At 41.3% G+C, this 23,590-nt stretch overlaps 1 protein-coding gene across 2 annotated transcripts in view; it reads right to left on the bottom strand.

Annotated features, from left to right (window-relative positions):
• The window catches only part of fmnl1b (formin-like 1b), a 35,776-nt gene that overhangs the window by 1,658 nt on the left and 10,528 nt on the right, over positions 1 to 23,590 (bottom strand). Inside the window, exons 2-25 of one of the 2 annotated variants that reach the window (XM_078290740.1) lie at positions 22,991 to 23,074; positions 19,641 to 19,724; positions 18,742 to 18,815; positions 17,985 to 18,068; positions 17,641 to 17,784; positions 15,556 to 15,643; positions 14,470 to 14,546; positions 14,100 to 14,193; positions 11,101 to 11,175; positions 10,200 to 10,310; positions 9,655 to 9,804; positions 9,433 to 9,534; positions 8,980 to 9,223; positions 8,305 to 8,571; positions 7,225 to 7,349; positions 6,656 to 6,858; positions 6,201 to 6,435; positions 5,810 to 5,878; positions 5,214 to 5,294; positions 4,876 to 5,005; positions 3,183 to 3,346; positions 2,856 to 2,957; positions 2,496 to 2,591; positions 1,254 to 1,368 (exon numbers count right to left, since the gene is read on the bottom strand). In XM_078290740.1, the coding sequence (XP_078146866.1) occupies positions 1,254 to 1,368; positions 2,496 to 2,591; positions 2,856 to 2,957; positions 3,183 to 3,346; positions 4,876 to 5,005; positions 5,214 to 5,294; positions 5,810 to 5,878; positions 6,201 to 6,435; positions 6,656 to 6,858; positions 7,225 to 7,349; positions 8,305 to 8,571; positions 8,980 to 9,223; positions 9,433 to 9,534; positions 9,655 to 9,804; positions 10,200 to 10,310; positions 11,101 to 11,175; positions 14,100 to 14,193; positions 14,470 to 14,546; positions 15,556 to 15,643; positions 17,641 to 17,784; positions 17,985 to 18,068; positions 18,742 to 18,815; positions 19,641 to 19,724; positions 22,991 to 23,074 (2,998 nt within the window). Of the gene's footprint in view, positions 1 to 1,253; positions 1,369 to 2,495; positions 2,592 to 2,855; positions 2,958 to 3,182; positions 3,347 to 4,875; positions 5,006 to 5,213; positions 5,295 to 5,809; positions 5,879 to 6,200; positions 6,436 to 6,655; positions 6,859 to 7,224; positions 7,350 to 8,304; positions 8,572 to 8,979; positions 9,224 to 9,432; positions 9,535 to 9,654; positions 9,805 to 10,199; positions 10,311 to 11,100; positions 11,176 to 14,099; positions 14,194 to 14,469; positions 14,547 to 15,555; positions 15,665 to 17,640; positions 17,785 to 17,984; positions 18,069 to 18,741; positions 18,816 to 19,640; positions 19,725 to 22,990; positions 23,075 to 23,590 lie in introns of both variants that reach the window. The other variant, XM_071899179.2, reaches the window with a different exon arrangement.

A 23,590-nucleotide genomic window follows, 5' to 3' on the forward strand; every position in this document is an offset into this window, starting at 1 on the left:
ACGTTTCCAAAGAAAATGATGACATCCTATAACACAGTGTGATTTTCAATATTTAAACTTGTTTTCACATATAACAGTTATTTGAAAATATACTGTCTGACTAGAGCAGGTGATATTTTTTGGTGCTTTAATGAAGTGCTTACAGAACATGCAAATCATCAAAAGGGAGTGGCACTGCTGCAAAAATTCAATTGGTAAAATTGACTCAGTATATCATGTTTATGAATAAGAAAACATTACTGTGACTGTCTCAGCCCATAACATCACTCTAACCCTGCCAGTGACTTTTATGAATACAATCTGCTCCTACAATCTTTTGAGCAGCGCCGATATGAGCTCCCCCATAAGAGTTAAAGATGTAAATATTACATTTACATATATGCATAAAGCGGGGATGGGGGCTGTTCAGCAACCCACCATTCCCACATAGAGACTACTCTCTAACAAAGGTAGCACTGCAGTCGGCAGTGGCAGAGCGAGCAAAAGAGCGAGAGAAGGAAACAGAGAAGCACACAGTACCAAGGGATCTAGGAAGGACTGTCGTCACTGAAGACAGAGTCGCAGAGGAGGCGAGAGGAGCGCTTGCCAGAGCGAGCCGTGAAGGGCACAGACTTAAGAGCTGAAGACACCAGAGAGGACCAGGAGAGAGAGAGAGAGAGAGAGAGAGAGAGAGAGAGAGAGAGAGAGAGGTAGAGGCAGAGAGGAAGAGAAGGACAGACAAACAAGTGAGAGTAAAGCAAGGACAAATACAAGTGAGATATGCCGTAAGGCAGAAAATGAAAGGATTATAAACTGAGAAAAAGTTGAACAGAGCAAAAGAGGAAACAGGATGAAATATTTAGTAATGTAGGCATAAGAGATTAACTGTGGTTTGAAAAAAAAAAAGGATTAAGGGATTCAGTCAGACTGCTGAAGAGACTGATGTCTTGAATGATGTAGGTAAGAGATAAGATATGAAGGGGACAGAAATAGGCATATGTGTTGATAAAGTGCAAACAGGGGGCTTGAACCTTTGAACCCTTTTCAATGCCACTGATTAAGTGCCCACCTAGAATGTGATCATCGATTTTTCATATAAAAATTTTTATCTGCCACCATCTTCACATAAAGCACAGCAGGATAGCCATGAAAAAAGTATTCTACTTGTTACAGTTACAATAGCTGCAACAGTGTTCTTCAGTTTCTTCACAATACAGTTAATAAAGATATATGAGATATAAGTCCTCCCTCTCCCCTGTCCCAGTATGTCCCACCTGTGATGATGTCCTCGATGGCCCCGTCCTTGCCCTCCCTGACCAGAGGCGTCACCTGTCTCCTCTTCAGCTCCGCTATCAGATCCATCTGGGGCAGCTTGGACATCACAGGAACCTGAAACATCAAAAGGTCAGAGAAGCTTCTCAGAAATGTCTAAATAAATCAGTATGGCCTGGGGGGGAAGCACGGTCCTACGAGGGACTCAGGAACCAGGGACCTTTGCTTTTCCAGCCCATGGCCCGGTGGCATGCAGACCTCCAGCCTTGCCCTGCAGCACCACAAAGCCAAAATACAGAGGGAGAACATTGCCTACAGCTGGAGCTAGTCAACCGCTGCACCTGATATCAGTCCTAGCTGGTCAGCAGCCTCTTAAGAGAGGCAGCCTCAACCACAGAGGCAGGTCAGTGTGTCCCCAGTCCTCGTACTGAAGCTCTCTACTAGGGTTGGGTTCCATTAGCCGGTTCCATTTTAGAACCGGTTCCAAGTTGGTAAAATATCCGGATTTGTTAAGCTCCTTATCAAATTTTTTTTTCTCCTCTTTCTTCTATAACTGCCGTCTGCAGCTGATGATGTAATACAAGTGCACACTAACTCCACAGTTTGTTTACTGGACCGACTGAACATGGCAGATCGCCTCAGATGTTCAAAAGTGTGGGTGCACTTCACTAAAATCAACGAACAAATGGCCCCAAATGTCCCCCCCAACAAATTACCTAAAACAATTCGATAAGCAGATTCAAGGCTGGATTCAGATTCGATAAAATGCTTTTGAACCCCGACTGCCGGACACACTCCCTCTGCCCTCCCTTTGAACTTCACCTCACTAGACCCTGGAGCACCGATGCCCTCTACTACCCTCCGCTTCCTCCCCTCACTACCTCCACGTTTGCCTAATAAACTTCCCTCCAGGGCTTGTTTACACCTTATTTGCTGGTCCGACTTCTCTATATTTTAGGCTACTGCTACCCCATATTACACCTCTCAAGGTCCGCCCCTACGTCCCCGTCGAGAGAGGCGGAAGAAGAGAAAGAAGTTGATCTAACATGACTCTCCCAAATCTCCATAGGCTAATCACCTGTGAAGTGGAAACCTATGATTACAGAAACATTGATGAAAAGCAAGAAACCCCAAAAAGGGGGTGGAAGCAATTCATCAGTGGCCTATGTTCTGCAAAAAATACAAAGCCCTAAGTACGTAAGTAAGTACCCCATATTATATTCGGGAGGAAACAAAGGGGCTACCTTATTTCCCATTACGTCAGGCTTTGGAGGAGTTGATGGAGCTTCACTGTTCAGGACATCTTGTTTTTTCCTCTGCTTATTCTCCTGCTCGGCTTGCTGCCACAGAGAAGAACAAGCATTTTAATGTCATGCACTGAATACTATAATGGCATGTCATTAGTCATTAGAATCCATTTACATCTGAAGGTTAAAATATAACCATGAAGTTAACCCACTATAGTTGTGGATTGATAGACTGTGTTGTGTTGGGCAAGAGCTTTAGTAAACATACAGTAATTTCTGTGTGCTTTGTGTATTATCAGTAAATCAACTACCTACAGTCAATCCATTGAGGATTCGGTAAAATCAAAATTATCTGACCTTGTATGCCTTGATGAACCTGACAAAGATGGGGAAGAACATGGAGGGTGGAGTGGTTTTTGGGTTTTCTCCAAAGTATTCCACCGCTGAGTCATACGCATCCTGTAAGACATAAGATGTAGAAAACAATCTTTACTTTCACCCAAACACCCAAACAACTGGGCAAAGTTTATTGTCTGTGTCTTTATAAGTCATAAACAAGTTATGGTAATGACTAAAGATGACAAAAAAGCCGTAGCGAGGGCATAAGGCTCTAGTGCATTATACAGAAAAAATTACATGGATTCAGTGCAGTTTTCTCATGGAATTAAAGGCAAATGAGTTGACCTGGGCAGTCTTGCCATCGGCCACGACAGAGTCCAACAGCTCATTGTTGCTGCTGAGAAACGTCTGCAGCACAGGGTTTTCTTCTTCTATGGTGAACTCCTTCCTGGTCCCCTCCATGCCCCTCTGCAGAGCTCGCACATCCTGCAGGATGCTGTCTAGAGAAACTACACACAGAAGAGACAAAAACATGAGTGTGAGAAAGAGTTCATTGGCATTTCAAAAAGGCTGAGGTAGCACTAAGTTTCCACCAATCCCTTTCTTAAGATTATTTTGAAGGCATTTATGTTAAATTAGGTGGTATACTGCAAGGACCGAGAGGAAATATGTTGGAGAGACACATGCAAGAAAACTAGGAAACACCGCTCCTACTCGTTTTGTCACAACATCCAACATTACAGCTGAGTGATGAATAACCATTAGTCCGTTTGAAATTTACTCACAGCTCAAGTCAATCCACATTCAATTCAAGTCAATTCAGTCAATCCATATCATGTGGAGTGTTAATGTCATACATTTCCTAAAAGCACACAACCTCTAGTGTCTTTAACTACAAATGTAAACAGCAGTCCAATTTACAATCCTTAGACAGCACTCATCTGTTACTGTAAAATGGATTTATGGTACATTCTTTGAAGGATTCACATATTGTTAGGTATAGTTTTGCCTGAACTATAATTTCAATTCATAAATTGTAACCATAGGACATGAAAAGCTTATTAAAAATGCTCTCCAGGATGTAAAGGAACAAATGATCAAAAGAGAGAGAACCAGATCAAACAGGGGAGAATCAGAAACACCTGATTCAACAAAGTTTTAAAAATATCTTTTGACTTGCACCCTGCAGTGTGGCAACCAGCTTTATGGAAAAACATGTTGTGCAGTGCAATATCACCTTAATTCACCTTGTAAAGAGGACATTTACATGCACACAGTACCCTGGATATTAGCTCGCATCCCAGTTAAGGTCTTATTCAGGATGAGCTGTTTTTAATGCATCTTAATATCCTGGTCATGATCTCCAGACATGAATAAACAGAATATTCTGAATGTCATCATGGAAACAGAGATTGTGTTGACTGTGAAAAAACAGCAGAAAGATAAGGTTTATATATGGCTCAGAATCCCAGCCAATAATAATACTAATATTTATCGCGGCAACATTGTGCTCTATTGCAAAAACAATAGCTACAGTGTTTTTGTAGTCACAATTGTTAGTTGGGAATATTACAACATAAAGTGTAGACAATTACTGAGGACTAAATCATTACTACTGAAGACAGAATTTTATGTTATCACAGAAATCCTTCAAATTTTGTAACACTCATAGCTGCTATGTCAATTACCAAAGCCACCAGTCAGACAACTCTCATATTGAATATGAAAAAAGTTATTGAGAATAAAGGTAAATACAGATTTTATTTTGGTGTCAAGGCTGTTTCGAATCGCTCCCTGTGAAGCATAATTTAGAGCCAGCCAAGTGAGAGGAGGGAGAGATCAATGTGACTCCCATGGGAGACTGTAAACAGACAGAGCCTACAGGTGGGTGCTGGGGTGGTGGAAGGCTTAGAGATTCATATGCGGCAGCAGGCTGAGCGGCAGCAGAGAATAAGCAAGTGAGTCTGACAGCCTAAATAGGCCGCTCTATTAGGTGATATCAATATGTGAGCTCAGCTGACGCATCCTGCTCACGTACCCAGAGCAGCCTTGTCCATGAAGTGCAGTTCTGTGTAGAAGGACTGGAGCTCCGGGTATTTCTGCTGGATGATGTTGACAATGAAGTGCAGCAAGGTCTGTCTGCGGTCTGTAGATTTGGTGTCCAACAGCTTGGGATAGTGAGCAGAGAAGAACAATCATTAAAAACCCACAGGTCAAAAATGAGATTATTGATTATTGTAGGCTGTACAAAAATTGTGAATTCTAAGTGACATCTTGTGTGTTGTAGTCTAAAAGCCATCAGTGGTTGTAGTCTTATTAAACAGACACTGATGGAGGCTTTGATACCTTTCAGCGTTCAATACCTGTTTTACTCACCAAGTCTAAACTCTGCAGGCGGAAGCCATACGCTGCCCCTCGCTTGCTGCTGTTCATGTAGTTTCCAAATGCTAAGATGATCTACACAACATGAGAATCAGAGTCAGAAAATCTTCATTGTCAAGTGCGGAACTGTTCCAGCATTTTGTATCATGGTGCCATGAAATTACAACATATGGCAATAAGTAACAAGTCACTGACCCACTATGGAAAGAGATTCATGTCAGCACAAAATGTATTTGAATTGCAATAAATGTTAAAATGTCATGCTCACCTTGAACTGTTGAGTTAAAAAAACATAATACTGATATTTTTTTTGAATAAATAAATTCAAAATTTTAATTTATAAGGCACAATTAGAACTTGAATGCAATGGCTTGAAATTGAATGGAATTATTTAAAAATCCATTTCATCAATCTCTTTCCATAACCCACACAGTACAAAGACATATTGTATGGTACAACACATCACATATAGTGCAAAGGAGACAGTGCAAGTCATACCATGGCACTCATAACTGCACAACATTGCAATGCACAGTACAGTCATTATCCAATGTTATACCATCTAATGTATGAAAATGAATTTCACTTACCTCAAGGATCTTCTTCAGCTTGCTGGAAGATTTGATTGACATTGAGGCAGCAATGATGGCATTGAGTTGCTGTCAGGAACATTGTTGAGATGACAATTGGTTTTTCAGACAAATATACACTATCCAAATCGAATCTGTACAGTGTAGGCAGATTACAATAGCCTGATGCTTAATTTACATTTAGCCTTGCTTCTTTAATAATAACGAGTAGTTTCCATCAATGCCAAAATAGAGGCAGTTAAATTCTCTAAAATAGGGACTAGATGCTCCCTAACCTATCACAGAATCGTATCTGAAAAACTGTTTTACTCACACAGAAACCAGAAAGCCAAAAAATGACCCAAGCACAATTTTATTTACATAATCCCACCATAACCCCCTGTGAACTCACAGGCTGTATTAGCTGGATGCTCTCTGGGAAATTGCCCATGAAGGTGAGCGTGCTGATGCGCTGGGCCAGCCGCGGGATCTTGCCGAAGCGCACCATGAAGCGGTCCTCCTCGCTGAGCTCGTCCAGGGGCCTGCCCTCACACTCGTAGTTGTGGATGAGCTTCAGTTCATATTCTGTGGGGATGAAACGCTCCAGGAGCTCCAGGAAGTCCAGGCTCAGAGCTTTCTGGTTGTACCTGCGGTGAGGGCGAGGATATAAAATCAAGGTCTTTTTCCCGTGTAATATAATCAGAATAATATACAGAGGAGAATAGTTGAGTGAGCTCTCTTAAACACTCATTTGAACTACAAATATCATCCATTACAGTAGATTATGCTTACAGCCAGGGGTGCTGCTAGGAATCTTGGGCCCCCTGACAAAAGCCATACAAAAACAAACATACAACAGGTACATACGTCTCTATGGTGGAGCAAATATTAGATGCGGCCATCCCTCCCTTGCGTAGGGTGATGGCCAGGTTTTTGGCCCTATTTGGCTCCATCAGGGACACTCTACTGGGGATCTTGTGGGCCACTTTCATCTTGAGGGTACCCAGGTCTACAGGAGCCGTCTGGGCCTTGGTCTTGAACTGCTCCTCGAAGGCATCCATGTTTAGCTCCTGGTAAGAGAGGAACAATGAAGATACACAAAGATATACTATGTAGTAATGACATTGAAATGACATTGTTTTGGTGTTACCGACTGCAGTGACAAATTCCCAAAATAATTCTATGAATAGCAACAAGAGAAATTAAAATATATGGAATCCCATTTAATAGAAGGTGTAAAAAATTCTTTACTCTGAACTTTATTCAGGAAAAAAGGAAAAAAGGAAACATAAAAAGGTCAAGAAGAAGAGAGACATGTACAGCAGATACCTTGATGAGCAGGGTTTACATAGTGGAGAGAGAGACATCTAGAGGCAGCGACAAAAAAGAGAGGGTTCACAAAGAGAAACAACTAGAGAAGGATTATGTGGTCTAACCCCTAACACGTGGTCATCGTCCAGCTCGTGGAAGATCGTCCCGGACACCTGGTTGGATTTGAGGGCCTGCCAGTTGAACAGAGGCATGCGATACTTGGTCTGAATAGGCTTCTTTATTGTGCAGCCTAGAAGAAAGGAGAAGAGACAGTTCACTGTAAGAATACACTGAAGCATTTTGGGTACTTGCTGATGAAACCAGAGAACCAAAGCTTTGCTCTTCAGTGTTTATATTACTCTTTACTATTGTGTCAAGACATAGACATTTTAGGACCACTGCCTCAGAGGACACACTGTTATATATCAACTACTGTATATGTATGTGATGCTTAATCCATTCCAGGAGTTATTTTGTAATAAAGTGTTCTAATTTACTTTTTGTTGTGCCCACTTTCCCTCAACATGGCACATCTACTTCTACTTCAGTTAGTGATTTTCAACTTTCTCCTGAATGACATTCAATAACCCCCAGAGAATGGGCATGAACTTGATGCATTCAGCTGTTATATGTTATATGTGTAGGTGGAGAGAGCAACAGGGTTGGTAATATCAACAGCGATGGTAAGAGCAAGAGAGTGAGAGTTTTTCCAGTCAAGGGAAAGTGAGAGTCGTGGCTTGTGGCTGCATTGCATTATGGTCTATTGAAGCTACTGTCGTTGGAGAAATTGGTCTCTCTGCCTCTTCTATAGTGAATTTCTCTCTGTATGATTGTTGGATGTTGGTGCAAAATGACAGCTATAGAAAGTCTTTGCTTTTAGATTCTGAGGGACTGACACCACAACCTGATGTTTGCTGTTTGTATAGATGAAAATATTTCTGCTATCGAATTCCATTGCAACTGCACTGGAAATGTCTCAACGTGACGTCACATCATCTCTATTTGGCCAGTTTTCCGCACGAATAAGAAAAATACACCACCAAACAGCAAAATGAGTGCTAAAGTGTTTTAGGGTGGATTTTTTCTTTAAGTTGATACCAAGAATAATGTGACAGTTTCAGAGTTTAGGTCAAATAAGAGCAACCAAAGTGCTTCAAAAATTTAACCACTTGAGTATTCCTGCTCCACCTTCTTTGCAAGCTCACCTGAGCGTCCCTCATTCACACCCCCAATCAACAGGGGCGCACCACCTCCCAGTGGCGGTGGGGGTGGTGGAGGGGCTCCCCCAGGTGCCAAGGGTGGTGCAGGAGGAGGAGGAGGAGGTCCAGTTGAGCCTGGGGGAGGTGGAGGTGGAGGAGGAGGAGGCGGGGGAGGAGGAGGAGCTTGTCCAGCCGCCGACTGTAAGGGAGCTGCTGGAAGGGAAGGCAGTGAGTCTGTGGAGGTGGGAGGGGCATCAGGTCCATCCACTTCAGCTGTGTCCAGACAAGGGAGAAACAATATAGTTGTTTCTAGCTGTTAGATAGACAATTGGTGAAAGTGTAACACATGCAGAACTTGATATTAGCACTAAACACTAGTCAAACGCTGGTAAATCTTCTCTGTGGGTCATAGGTCAACAAGCCACAGGTCAGGCCAACAAGCCACAAAGGCATGAAATAAAGCTGTGCTCAATGTACGTTAGGTGCAAATAAATTGGCTAATGGCATTCTGAATCCACTAGCCACTGTGGCCAGTTAATGAAAGTTAGATTCATACCTTGAACACGACTTACCTTATTCCTCTTATTATGAATTGACTAATTCTAGACTCTGGATTCTAGATACAATACTTCTGTAATGGCTATTATTTCAGAAGACGTTCACATAGCTAGTAGGACTGACCTGTCTGTGGCACGTGCTGGATGACAGGGACCACCTGAACGTCCAGGTGTCCAGAGGAGGAGCGCTCCATCCGGACGAGCCCCTGGTCCACCAGAGCCTGGACCTTGACCTCCAGCTCCCTCAGGGCCTGGGCCGATCGATCCCGGTCTCTCTCTCTCTCTCTCTCCCTCTCTCGTTCTATCTCTCTCTCTCGTTCCCGCTGCTGTAGCATGGTCACTTGGGCACAAGATTCACGCAGACTCTCCTATGATAAAGACACATTTAGGAAGCATTATAATGTAAGACAATTTTGTGTGTATGAGCAAAATGTGAGCATATCATAATTTTATGTTTAATTATATTATATTATAGAACCAGTATGTAAATTTAAGAAGTACACAGGAAGACTGGTGTGGCATACATTTTATGATGCTTAAGAACATAAAATGGAGGAAGGAAAACGGTGTACTCTACCTTTAGGAGCTCCACCTCTTTGGTGGTCTGAATGAGCTTCTTCTCCAAATCTGAGACTTTCTCCATGGCCTCCCTCTCACTCTCCTGAAGCCTGGTGTTTAGCTGTGACACACACACACACAAAATTCATGTGTATGTTGTGATTGTCTTCATTGTCGTCCTGTGTGAGTGAGTGCTTACAAGCTACATATGTATTGTGTGTGTATATGTGTGTGAATTTACCTGTGTATTGTGTTCCTGCAGTTCCTCCATGTGTTCCAGTAGAGCGTTCTTGGTCTCTGCATCCTCCAGCAGCGCCCCGACATCAAACACATTGTCCAGATAGGCCTGGATCTGCACCAGCAGTCGGTCGCTCTCTGTGAACTTTAACCTCTGCACAGGGACAGAGGAGATCACAGAATAATCCTCCTCTTCATTCAAATGACAACACAGTCGCGGATGCAACCTTCTAATGCTACGTAGCATTTTAATATAACCAGAAATGAAGGAAGACACCGTTTTAGTAGTTTGTGGTCATCTTGGAAAGGTGAATTTTTTTGTGTTTTAATTTTGAGTGATGATAAGATGCAGAGCGCTTTTGAGATGAGATACCATCATATACCATTTGTTATTTTTCAACTTAACCTTGAACTTTTTCTCCCAATAAAAAAGATGGGAATGGTGTTCTGTAACATTCAAAGTCAACTATAGTATCCTGCTTGCTCTTCATGTCTCAAGGTCAGGCTATAGGGTCAAAGGTCATAATTTCAGAGTATCTGAGAACTTGCCTCAAGGTAGTCATCCAGGCCGTGGCGAGTGAATTCGTACTGGAGGTGGACTCTGAAGTTCATGTTTTCCACTGAGTGAACCACAATGTTGATGAACTGCATACAGGCCACCTGGTGGGTAGAGAATGTACTGTAACTATTTCACTCCATTTTACATGCAATAGTACAATAGCTACCATTAATGCTATATTCATATTACTAATTGCCCCTATCCTTTGTTTTTCCATTTGTTGAAATATAGGAAACACTGAAAAAGTCTTTTATGTTGTCAAGTTCCAGAGAAATTTCAAACAAAGGTACACTGTGTCACAGTAAAATGTGAAACTGATCAGAAATTTCAGTTGTCTTGCTTATATATAATGCAAATGCATTTGTCATGCTAACATTTGCATGGATAATGTTGATTAACATAGGATTTGTTTTGTTGATTACTAGTATCAGTATTACCAGTGTCAGATTACCGGGATCGGTATCAAGTTGGTTATCTGGTATCCCAACCTGATTCACAATTATTATAAGTAAACTCCTATCTTCATGGCACAGAATCGTATAGTATTGCATCATATCAGATCAAATTAAAAATGAATGGAGTCGTACCGAATCGCTGATACAGATGTCTTTCCTGGAATTGCTAATTATGTATCAGTATTCTTATCAAATTGTCTAAGGAGAGTTTCACATCCCTAATAGCTATCATGCAGAGAAATTTTAAGGAACAAGGGCTCAAGCAAAAACAAGGGAAGTGTTTGTGTCCCCTTATTCATTCATGGTCCCCTTATTCATTCATGATCATTAATTTAGGTGAATAAGGTGGCTCAAGCCTCCTATCTGTGCATGTGCCTAGACAGTAATTTGTATATCTAAAGCACTTGCAGAGTTCTGATACTAAGCGCAGGTTTACCATGAAGTCGATGTTGCTATCTTCATTGCTGAAATACTCCATGAGCTTCTCAAATCGACTTTTCTCTCCACACACCTGAAAAAATAAATAAAAGGGGGGTAGAATCAGTGGCAGATCAGAGGCTCCTGTTTCATGTGAACAAGAACTGCATTATGCCTGCACCATATATACACACATGGGGGCAGTGTGCACACACTAAACCTGAGACATATACAGAAATGTATTCTCTCTCTCTCTCTCTCTCTCTCTCTCTCTCTCTCTCTCTCTCTCTCTCTCTCTCTCTCTCTTACTAAGGAGAGATTTCAGTAAAGTATGTGCACTACTTTTGGAGTACTGCCATCACTTTTTCAGCTTACAATGTCAATTTGGCTAAGTAGAGCAAAATAATTGGTAAAAATGATTAGGGTTGTGTTTGTATGCTTGTGGATACAAGACATGCAGCATGTCAATTATCTGCATCTCAGCATGCACACAATCCAATTAAAGAAGGGGTTTGTATTGACAGAGATTAGGATGAATTGGCCTTTATGTAACTGGGGAAGCTGTAGCTGTGAATTTGGCTTCAAGTTCAACACAGTTCAGGGACAAACTGTTGCAATAATGCCACTGTAAGCTAGTGCTAGGTTGTGGATTGTGTAGGATAATTGCTGTGTTGCACATTGCCCAGTGTACTCTTCATTCCACAGGCAAACCATTACATAAATAGGGCTTCAGTGTTATTCAATGTGTGTGTGTGTGTGTGTGTGTGTGTGTGTGTAGGTGTGTGTGTGTGTGTGTGTGTGTGTGTGTGTGTGTGTGTGTGGCTGGGTGCCTGCAAGTGTGTTTGAGAAAGAAAGAGAAAAATGTGATTAAACTCTTAATTTTAATTCCTTCACTAACAACACAACACAACACAACACATTCCCTGCCTCATCCATTAGCAGCAGTGCGTCCGTGTTTGCCGGTGTCTTATACTCTGCCTCCCCCCTTTGCCCACTCATGTCCACTAAATAATGCAGCCTGCCAACCTGACAGCCTGCACCACCCAAAACAATGCCCACGTTCTGCTACCGAGGGACACATGAGCAGCCGCTGGCACTGCGCCCGTCTGCCTCTACTTTACTCCTCTAGCATGTGCGCTCCATCGCTTTCTATCTCTCTCCATCTCTCCCTCTGTCTCTCACCCACACACATTGGCGCTGCCGCTATACCACAACAAGTGCCACTCGGTGTGCTACTCGAGTTGCCAGTGTGGTAACTGATGCCGTGCTAGTTGGCCAGGCGAGGGCTGATGTTGCCAGATACAAATTGACAGGTTCTGTCAATCTGTTAATTCATTCAGTAAACATATACAGTAATCTATAATGTGTTTTAATGATTAGCTAAATAATTATATTTTGTTTGTAGTGAATGGGATTTAAGGGGTGGAAGCTAGTCTGACAAATAAACAGAATCTAACTGGCAGTGAAACACATTTTTTAAATAGAGGGAGTAAAAGATTTAGATGATTTTATTCATGCATTGATCTATAATAATTACTTGTCACGTCTCAATTGCGTGTCAAAATGTGTACTCCCTCATAAATGTAAATCTTTCAAAATGTGTACATTATTACTGATGATACCTATCTGTAAGAGCGTCATGTTACAGGCCCTTTAAAGAAGATGAAGAAGTAAATGTACTCAGTTGCCAGTTTTCCACAGTAGAGCTAAGTAAGGTTTAACAAGTTTATCACACACAATATTTATATTTAGTTGTGTTTATGCTTTTAGAGAGAGAGAGAGAGAGAGCATGAATGTATATTCTCCTCCCACCATCTCCCTTGTCTCCTTTCGCCCAACCCCTGCTCACACACACAGTGAATGTCCGAAGTCCTCAAGCACATATTATAAAAACTATTTGTAAACTTTAAGTGGGCCTGTTTCAGCCAATGTAACTGTTACAAGAGAGAAAGACAAAAACCAAAAAATAGATAATATAGATGTAACAAATAGACTGCAATCACCAGAGATTTTGCTGACTAAAACTAAACTACTGTAACCCTAAGGATAACAGTGACTAAAATGTGACAAAATCTGATAAACATAGTCTAAAGATCTCAAATAGATCTAAAATGGTGCCAAAATTGAAATGATTTTGAACATGTAAAACTGACCACAGATCAGGGCTCACAGTTTAGGGTTTTGGCTATGGCTAGTTTGTTAGTTAGTCGATTCTACCAGCCACTTTGGCAGATAGCCACCTGGCCTTCAATCAGTCTTTTCCATTCAAAGTACTACTTTGGCACAACAAACTACTGAGGCCGATTGACCAAAAAAGTTAGTGTAATGCCCTGCTCACAGCCAGCTAACATTACCAAATCCTGCTGTACGGCCTGTTGCAGGGTAGGACACTAATATCCTTGACTGTTACCAATAATAGGCTATCCTAGCTCAGTACTACGCTCCATTCTGTCAGCCTGTGTTGTTCTAGCCACAGGAGGCTATCTGTTGGCAACAGTTGCTGCTTTCTCAGGCAAAGATGAGAGAAGGCCAAGGAGAGGTCAGAGGCAACTCAACAAGTGTTGCACATATTTATGCCTCCTCACTCTATTTAGTCTGCCTGTGGAACAACTGGGCGGGACAGCTGGCGAGGGGCGAGTGGGTATGGGGGTCCCCCTAACCTGCTTTTCAGTATGTTAAAGGACTGACTGGTATGCTGGTGTTATAACTATCCTATATTAAGCATAAGATCACTTTGAAATAGCATCTTGAATGTGGGTTTGGTTGTCCCTGCTAATACTTAAAATGTAGGTCATCCAGGAAATCAAGAGAAGCATAAAGTGGAAACAATGAATTTTGAGGATGATGGGACATGTGTGTGAATTCTTAAAGCACAAAAGGCTCTCATACACTGCAGGATAAAGTAGGATCAAATTATTTAAAAAACTGTGTATTTTTACATTTACACAAAATGGTTTCAGATTCAGATGACTGAACATAGTTTAAAAGGCTGTCTGTGGTCTTGGAGACCCATCTGACCTCTTTGAAGTTGTCAAAGGCGGACAGGATGATGTCATGGCCTCCTCTCACCAGACACACGGCGGCCAGCAGCTCCAGCACCAGGGCCTTAGTCCTGAGGGGCGAGAAGTAGGTTTTATACATGATGATAAGGGACACCCAGTGTGCTGAGGGCCCTCACATACATTAAGGTTAAACCAATACACTCTCAAACACACACATTCACACTAGAAAATGCAAATCAGTTATTGATGAATGTAAAGGCGATAATTGTGGTGGTCTTGCAGCTGTCCTACGCCCCCACCCCACCACCCAAACCCAGACCCAAACACACACCAACACACACACACACACACACATCGTACCATAATCCCTACAACACACACCTTACCTAGGATTTCTGTCGTTGAGGCTGAGTGTGATCTCGTTGACACAGCAAGGGTGGTTCATCACCAGGTTGAAGCCAGACTGACAACACACAGTTCAAACACACACACACACACACACACACACACACAGACAGCTGTCAATCACTTGTCATGCTGGTTCACTCTTTGCCTATTGACAGTGATCCATCCTGCTGCCTCTGGAAAGACCGTGCTCTTTAAGCTTAAAGTGAGGCACAAGACAGGATGACAGCTAAGCATCCAGCTAAGCTACCAGCTCAGCCGCCCTTTCTCCTCACAGAGAGCTAAGTGTATAAGGGACATTATTTTCATTATAATGTGCAGTACTAAAGCACAAGCTTTGAAGGGACTACCCCATCTTTTTTGGAGTTTGTCCCATTGGTCACTTACTGAATATGTGACGAGAGGATTGGAACTAAAATCATCTCTGTGAGTCCGGTAGATAACTCTGTCTGTTGTGTATGATGACACTTTAGCTTACAGCATGTTAAGTAATCATCTGTGATTAGGATTATCTTAAAAGTGAGAAGAATGAGAAGTTATAGCATAACTCAAAATGGACTTCACTAATGATGAAGATTGATATTTTGTTTTCAGAAATTATGAATCTACAGGCCATAGAATAAAAACCAGTACCAACTTTGGATTACTAAAAGGTCTACCTTCACACTTTGTATAATTCACCTACGGTTACTTAACATGCTGTATGCTAAAGTCTTAGCATGCGCATCATCAGACAGAACTATCTACTGGAGACACAGAGATGATTTTGGTGCCAATCCTCTCATCTGATTGGACAAGGTGATCAATGAGCCAAACTCCCAAAGAAGTTGGTGTAGTCCTTTAATTAAAGGACTTATGTTGACTAGTAATATCAAAATTGATGTAAAGGTAATAATAAATGATGTAATTAAAAACACTTTAAAAACACCTTGTCAGGTGTTTGATACCTGTAAAATGTGACAAATAACTTAGTAGTAGGTAATGTACAAGAGACAAAAAGAAAATTAAAAAAAGATGATGGACTGTGCTCTGCGTAGGCAGATGAGCAAAAAAACTTGACCCGATACCTGATAGTTCATGATGGCACGTAAACACATGATGCAGAGGTGAACGTCGTCTTTCTGGCTCACGACGCGCGAGTTCCTCAGGGCTTTCCTGTTGTGGAGAGAGTTGAATCTGCCAGGTGAGAGATGCTGCTGTTACTGCCATGTCCTCACTACACCACCTTAGCTCTGCGATGTGTAATAACCGCTTATTACACATTACACATCATAGCGTTTTTTTCAATTAGCCCCTCTGCAGCACAGTGGTGGTTGAGATGATTGTACGTGTTTGGATAGTATGGTACTGTATATAATCAATATATCAGTTGCCAAGTCCCAGCCCACAATATGAGAAAAAAATTATACTGCTTATGAAATGGCTTAATTGAAATGACAGGAAATTATAATGAGAGAGTAAGAGAAAAGAGGGAGATGACTGAGGAACAAAGCAAGAAAATGAAAGAAAGACAGTTGACCAATGCAGATCAGATCAGTGTAAATCAGTGGAGGCCGTAGGTGGCGAGGAGGACAATGAATGAGAAATTATTACACACCATCAGTGACAGCGTCAGCAACTGGACTCCCCCAGTTGTCGCCTGACAGGTTGGAATGTCTGTCGATTCGGTCCGCTCAGACATTTCTCACATTCACACTTGCAAACTCACGCTTAAACACACATTTGAGATCACATTACTGAACAAGAGCTTGGCCCCCACACACATACGCACATAGACGTATTTGGCATGACAAGAATGCAGTGGCTTCAGATGAGAAACACTAGATGTCTAGGACGATGTGTGTGCTTGTGTGTGTGTGTGTGTGTGTGTGTGTGTGTGTGTGTGTGTGTGTGCACGCGCAGGTGCGTGTTACATGTTCATTATCAGTATGACAACTACACAGAAAATAAACCTCCCATACATTGTAGTGTCGGTCTTCATTTCATGGTATGTGCTCAATGTGGCTTGACAACTGTAATAGTCCTGTCACACCTTATAACATTGACTGACTGCTGTCAGGTGACAAACTTGTTTTTCTATTAAGTCAACTTGAAAGAAATGAGAAAAAAAAAACAAATCATTTTGCCCAGCACCAATCTGTTTTTATGGCCATACATTGGGTTTTGAATGAGGTTTGACCCTAAATATTCAAATAACCTGCTTATTTATTAGGTCCAACTGTCATCAGCACAAATGCACCATGGGACTGTACAGAAACTGTACTTGTTGAATGTCTTGCTATTTTAGTGTTATCTTCCAATGTCATGGAATATCACTTCATGTCATACACTGGAGCTACTGCATTGTTTATGATTGACACTATTGCTATAAATTACACAGTTCTGTACATGACAAACAAAACTTCCTACTTTGACAGTTCAGTCATCAAAATTTAAAGGACAAGATGACAGTGACTTGATACAATAACAATAAATCAACAATGAGGATTGATAAGATATAAAAATGGAGAAATATATCTACATGACACCCTGCCAGAAAGAACCTAATCACAATACTGGCGTATGACAATATGTCTGTCTTGGAGGCAAACTCCTCTAATCTGTGTCAAAGTGTCTGTATTTATGTGTATGTGTGTAATATGAGCTTCTACTGTGTGTGTGTGTGTGTGTGTGTGTGTGTGTGTGTGTGTGTGTGTGTGTGTGACAGTCTGCCTCCTGGCTGTATTGATCCAACAGTACTGGGACGTCAAATACAAACATCCACACTCTACATTTGTGTCATCTCCTAAGGGGAATCAAGAGGGGCTTGTCAGAGACAGTGTTTGTGTGTGCATGCGTTTGAGTGTGTGTGTGTGTTTGTATGACAGAGTGTACTTATTTGTGTACATGCGTGTGTGCAAGTGTGTGTGTGTGTGTGTGTGTGAGTGAGTACGAGAGTGCAAGACAGAATGTGTCCATGTCTGCACTGCATCCTATATTCATACTGTGTGTACATGCATGTACCTGTACATAAGACTGATCCATATGTATGTGCATACAAACAACCATTGTCACCTGGGACATCAGCTCCACATTCACATGAAATCCGTCAGACTTCACCCTCTCACCGGTTTCACCCGTCTCATCACTAACATCACTCCACGGTGTCTCACCTGACTGTGAAGGCCTTGCCGGCCTTCGAGGCACTATGAGTAGGTGAGTTGCTGGCACTTTTGCTCAGATCTTCCACTGACTTCTCCATAGTTTTGCCTTTGTCCGTGGGCAAAGTGCCGTTGTCAAAACTGTCCATGTCATACCTGGTGAGTCACAGTGGAGGTGGGGAAACATCTGTATTTACTCTCCTACAAATGCAGCCTACGGTGAACTTTCATGAATTTCCATTTTCATGAGTCCACTTGAGCTAGTTTACTTTACAGTGACTGAAAGTAGTATGAAAAGCTAGACCTTGGCTATTAGTAAAGGAGGAAATATAACAGTATTTCAAGCTGGTACCTACATGACGGCACAATGGGCGAAGGACAGATAATCCACAAGAACATTCAAACCTTGGTTCTCCTCATTTAGAAACTCCTGAGCCCAGCTGGGAAGAAAAGCAAGTGGAAAATAGATTTGTATTAAAATAGATTTCAAAATTGTCCAAATTTACAAACAAAGCGCCCCTATCATAGAAAAGGCTGTTTGGTTGTGCCGGCACATGATGACAAAAACATCCAGACATAACAATACCTGGACTGAACTGCAATGTCATCCATTAGAAGTAACTATTTCTCTCTGTACATATCTTTGTATGTGAATTTACGTGAAAATACACATGTGAATTCAAAGCACATGTGCTTTTTGGACATATGTTGGTTTCCACATGTTAATATTTTTTTTCACATGTTGTTTCCAACATCATATGTGACAGTTTGTTCTTCAAAATTTCAATTCACAGGAGAAAAGTGTTGTTTTTTCATGTGTAGTCACCTGCCATTACATGTGACAATGTGACAATTAATTAAATAAAAAAATGTCATCCTAAATTGAGCACATTTTCATTTTTGAACAGTGGATACATGGCACAGCATACAGCAGTGTACAGTACACACAGCTGGCATAGTATAAAAATGTTTTATTTTAAGCTTATTGCGAGAGTTCATTGCCTCAGTATGTTACGCTTATCATTTGTCCGACATAAACAGTTTCTTTCATTTAACTAGCATTTGATCTAGTCAAAGCATTTTTTCTCAAATGGGTATTAGAGAGGGTCTCACCCAATGTGATTGGTCCTCAGGGAGATCTCCAGCTCTCTCAGGACCTGAGTGGACTCCTGGACACGCCTCTTAAACTGGCAGAACACAAGCAAAGTAGTCATGAGCTAGAGAAATGCTTAATGATTTAGAAAATTTTAAAAATGTCACGACATTTATTTGTTACGGCAGTGTAATGACGCACAGCACGGACTTAATAAGCAATCACATTAAAAGGAGAAGCTTCTGTGCAGTGAATCAAAGGACTGTGTTCATAAAGCATGTCAGCCTCCTTAATTATATCAGTGCCCTCCATGACTATCCCACAGTGTAACACACACCATTCATAAACGCCATCTGATCCTCAGATTTAAATCAGACGCACTCATAAATGGCTTAGATGACACACATGATGAAGGGAGGGGAAATACAAAAGTCTCATATTGGCAAACCCTCTGGCCAGGATGTAAATTATAAAACAGTGGGGAGTGTTATAGTGTGTTTTGTTTTCATTGTCTGAAGTAGCTTGTTTGCTACCAAGCTTTGCTGTCAATGTGGTACCAGTTAGCTGCCACTGTAAACATTTGAACACTGGAGTGACACCAGGGGGTGACTGAATGGGATTGTAGTCTGAATTTGGGAACGGTCCAGACTGGTACCAGAGTGTTCGGATTGCCAATTTATGAATGTTTGGATGCTTTGCTCCAAGGGACAGATATGTAAAAATTAGGATGTTCCACCAAGAAGCGGGCGACATTTTGGTCATATGGTCTGCTGCTCAGTCTAATTTTCTGGCCCAAATATCTATAAAATTTAAACTCAGTTACATTTTTCAGCAATATATGCTAGTAAGAGGCATCGTTTGGTTCAACACAAGCTCAATTTCAAGTGGAGATGTGGAATGTCAGTTTGCTGGACTGTACCTTCCGACTGACCCCTCCATGGTCGAGATAACTCTTCAGCTTCTCCAAGTAAGCAGATGGGGGATTCTTCACTTGGAACCGCTCCTGCAGACAGAAGTGTACGTGCACACACACACACACACACACACACACACACACACACAGACCTCTAATTATGTTTGATTGCATGAGTGCAGTGAGGGGGAAGGAGGACCAGAGGGCAGAGCTCAGCTGGGGTTTCACACAGGCAGTATGATTACACAGCGTCTCTTATGCAAATGGAATTGATCTTAACAAGCTTCCAGAGAGACTATTTTACAGTATACTGTACTTATATCCACACACATTTGAAGCATGCCAGTTCCAGTGGTGTCAGTTAATTAAGCAGTTAGACCATTTTCTATAATATTAATCTGCAGCAAGCTGGACAAGTTGCACTGAGTAATTATATTATAAAGTATTTTATCAGTCTAAACTTTTGAAATCTGTCAAGGGAAAAAAACTGTGCCAATGACAGAAAATGGTTACAGCTTACATAAATGAGTCCTGTAATATCTTTTTTCTATATTTTATATTACTTGATGTGGAACAAAGTAGGTCAGAGGGTTTGTGGGTCACTTAAATTTTGGTATACCAGGGGATGTCTCCTGATAGTCTGGATATGGTTCTACCTAAAAAAATGTAGGGTGCCTCCAGGGTACCTTTTAAAAAGTAAGAGTTTAAAGAGTTCCCAGAGTTTCCATCTGACACAAAAATCCTCTTTGTGTAGGTTCAGGCAAGGATGCAATAGCTGGGTTTCCTTTTTTGTGCAAATTATGATTTATCAGATAAATAAAGCTGAATGGAAATGGCAATTTTTTATGAACTTTCATCAAAATTGCAAAAAGGTTTTCACACTCACTTGAGGTACAAAACTAGAATTGTTCCCACATATGCGATGCCCATCATAGTTGTGTGACCATTAGCTTGTGCATTAGAAGTGCATTTCTTTGTTTTTGTCGTTGGACAGCATGGATTATGGCATAAACTGGCACCGTCAATGTACGTCCACTAAAAGTGCTTGTTTTTGCCACTGACAGGCTCAGATTGTTATCATAAGTGTCTGATAACATTATGGAAAGGACCCTACAGAGAAATGAAACGTTTTTCTTTACCTTTCACTTGATCCGGTCTGTGTGTAACTTCCTGCAACAACTCAACTCTCGCGAGACTTGAGCGAGACTTGGTTACACACAGACCGGATCAAGCGAAAGGTAAAGAAAAACGTTTCATTTCTCTGTAGGGTCCTTTCCATAATGTTGTCAGACACTTATAATAACAATCTGAGCCTGTCAGTGGCAAAAACAAGCACTTTTAGTGGACGTACATTGACGGTGCGATTTGCCCCGTTGGATTTCATTGTAGCTCGTTTCGCGGCTGCCGGCTGAAGCGATCTCGTTCAATACTGGACCAATTTCAAAAATCGTTGTCCCCTTTAGTCACTTAGACACAAAAAGATGGGAAAATAGGGTCCAGGTTGAAAAATACTGAAGTTACCCTTTAAGAAGCCTATCTATTCACTTCTCCCCAGCTGATGGAAATGCACTTTACTGTAATTATATCCCCGAAATGAGTTTCGGGGGATATTATGGATTCACCCCACCCGCGTCCGCCGCAGATCCTTCGTGTGAACGCGATAACTTGAACAGTTTTTATAACAATCTTTTAAAATTTGGTATGGACATTGATGACCCCTAGAGGAAGAACTCTATTGATTTTGATGTATTTAAGATTATAATCGGCCTGATGGTGGCGCTATAATTAAAGGTCAAAAATAAAAAGTTTAAAGGGTTGTATCTCCCACACCGTTTGTCCGATTTACATGAAACTTGATACGCATGTCCACCTAACTGTACTCTATAAATTTGCCATAGGGACCCTCAAGGTCCGCCTGGAAAATTTTTGAGATCTATTGAATTATTTGAAAAACACATTTTTAACAGCTCCTCCTACACCGTTTGACCGATTACCACCAAAATCAGTCAGTAGTGTCTATGGTCCTATGCTCTAAATTTTGTTCATAGATTGTTTATATCTACTGTAGTTTTGAAGATATTAACTCTTAAATTTGTGAAGGAGGCGTGGCCTATAAGCTAAATTGTTATAACTTTGTGACAGATGGTCCAATCATCATGAAACAACATATTCACATATAATGAATGAACATGTGTGCAAAGCCATTCAAATATTGACCAATAGGGGGCACCACAAAGGCCAGAAAACTGTATCTCCTAATCCAATAGGTGAAATTGCACGAAATTCGCTACACAGCTCTAGCACCATGTCCTAGTCAAAATCTGAAGTTTGGTCGTCATTATAGAAAGTGGGCGTGGCCTATGACATTTTGGCTTATAACTCAAACAGAATTTCACCAATCGCTATGAAACTTGGTAATCATGTTCCAACCTTTATGTGGAACATGCACACCAATTTCCATACAGATCCGACCAGATTTTGCCCAACAGCAGCATTTTGAGTGTACTGCTAGACACAGTAAAGCCAATACGAAGTTGGATATTGACACCTTTTAACTTGCTATTACATTCTTCAGTATCAGAACTTGATAGCTTGGGGCCTGATGGCTCAACAGCCTAATATGACAAAACTGACAATAATCTTAATGCAAACTTCCACGTTTCAGCTCTGGCTGCTGTACTGGCATGAACCCAGCCATCGCCGCTAGAGGCTATATTTAATTAGTAGTTAAATTTATTATTGAGCGTTAAAAAAATAGTTAAGGTACATACCCTTTATTATTGGGGAATGAATTGAATTGCTTTTTATTACATTTGACTTAATAGGGCCTTCGAGGATTGGGGAATTTCGGGTAATATACCCTTGCTGTCGGCCCCCAACAGCATCCTAGTTTGCATTTTATTTTTCTCTCAAAATTCTGAGATGGTTCAAGGATCATCTGGTCTGTATTTCAGGCTCAACTTGAACAGTAACTTCTGTATGATATTCACCAATGTTATGACAACCAGCCAAACACAGCAACTATACAGTAGGGTTCATTGAGCTGCTGCATGACAGTGACAGGTGTCCTCTGTCACTCTCCCACCAAGACTCAGGAAGGTATGGGCCTCCCCACTGTTGCCACAGCAATGTACAATATTGATGAGCTTCCCTGTGTGTGTGTGTGTGTGTGTGTGTGTGTGTGTGTGTGTGTGTATGTGTGTGTGTGTGTGTGTTTGCAGGGGAGTGGGATGACCCACAAAACAAGTTCAAACTAACCAGAGAGAAAATCATGATGACAGACCGTGGGACGCATGGGCAGCACTGGCGGAAAACATTATCATAATCTAGAAAGGTTGCAGGAGAGGCTGACCCACCTGGTCACAGATCAGATCCCACTTCTTCTCGTTGTCATACTGATTAAGGATCTTCACCTTGTCTGGAGGAAGATTCATGGTGTTCTGGAAGACGAGAGAGAGAGAGAAAGAGATTGACATTTCCTAGAAAACAACATCACGATTCCAAGTTTTTGGTATTAAAAAAGGCAGAATCTCTCTTTTGGAAAATGTCAAATTTTGACAGTCCTCGATATGTAAAAATGACAACCTGCTGCATTTTTCAGTGTAAATAATTGTTGACATATGAATGATTCAGCTATCACATAATTGTTCATCCTTTGGTGTGCAATTGCTAAAGGCAAGCCTCAAACCTTAATTTTATAGTAAACAAAAGCTACTTTTTCAGCCTGGTTTTGTAGTAGTACTAGTATTCTAGTATATTGGCTGGGCAACATAGCATCTTTTATTGTTTACATTTTTATTTAGCTTGTAATGCACTTTGTAACACTTTGATTCTGTAAGTGTTTTATAAATAATGGTTATTATTTTGACCATTATTATTATATCTGTAATGATGAATAGAGACAACCTATAACCTCAGCTTACAAGCTCTGCTTATGCTTTGTTGCCATGCTTCAC

This window comes from Centroberyx gerrardi, chromosome 20 (assembly GCF_048128805.1).
Source record: "Centroberyx gerrardi isolate f3 chromosome 20, fCenGer3.hap1.cur.20231027, whole genome shotgun sequence".
Taxonomy (NCBI): domain Eukaryota; kingdom Metazoa; phylum Chordata; class Actinopteri; order Beryciformes; family Berycidae; genus Centroberyx; species Centroberyx gerrardi.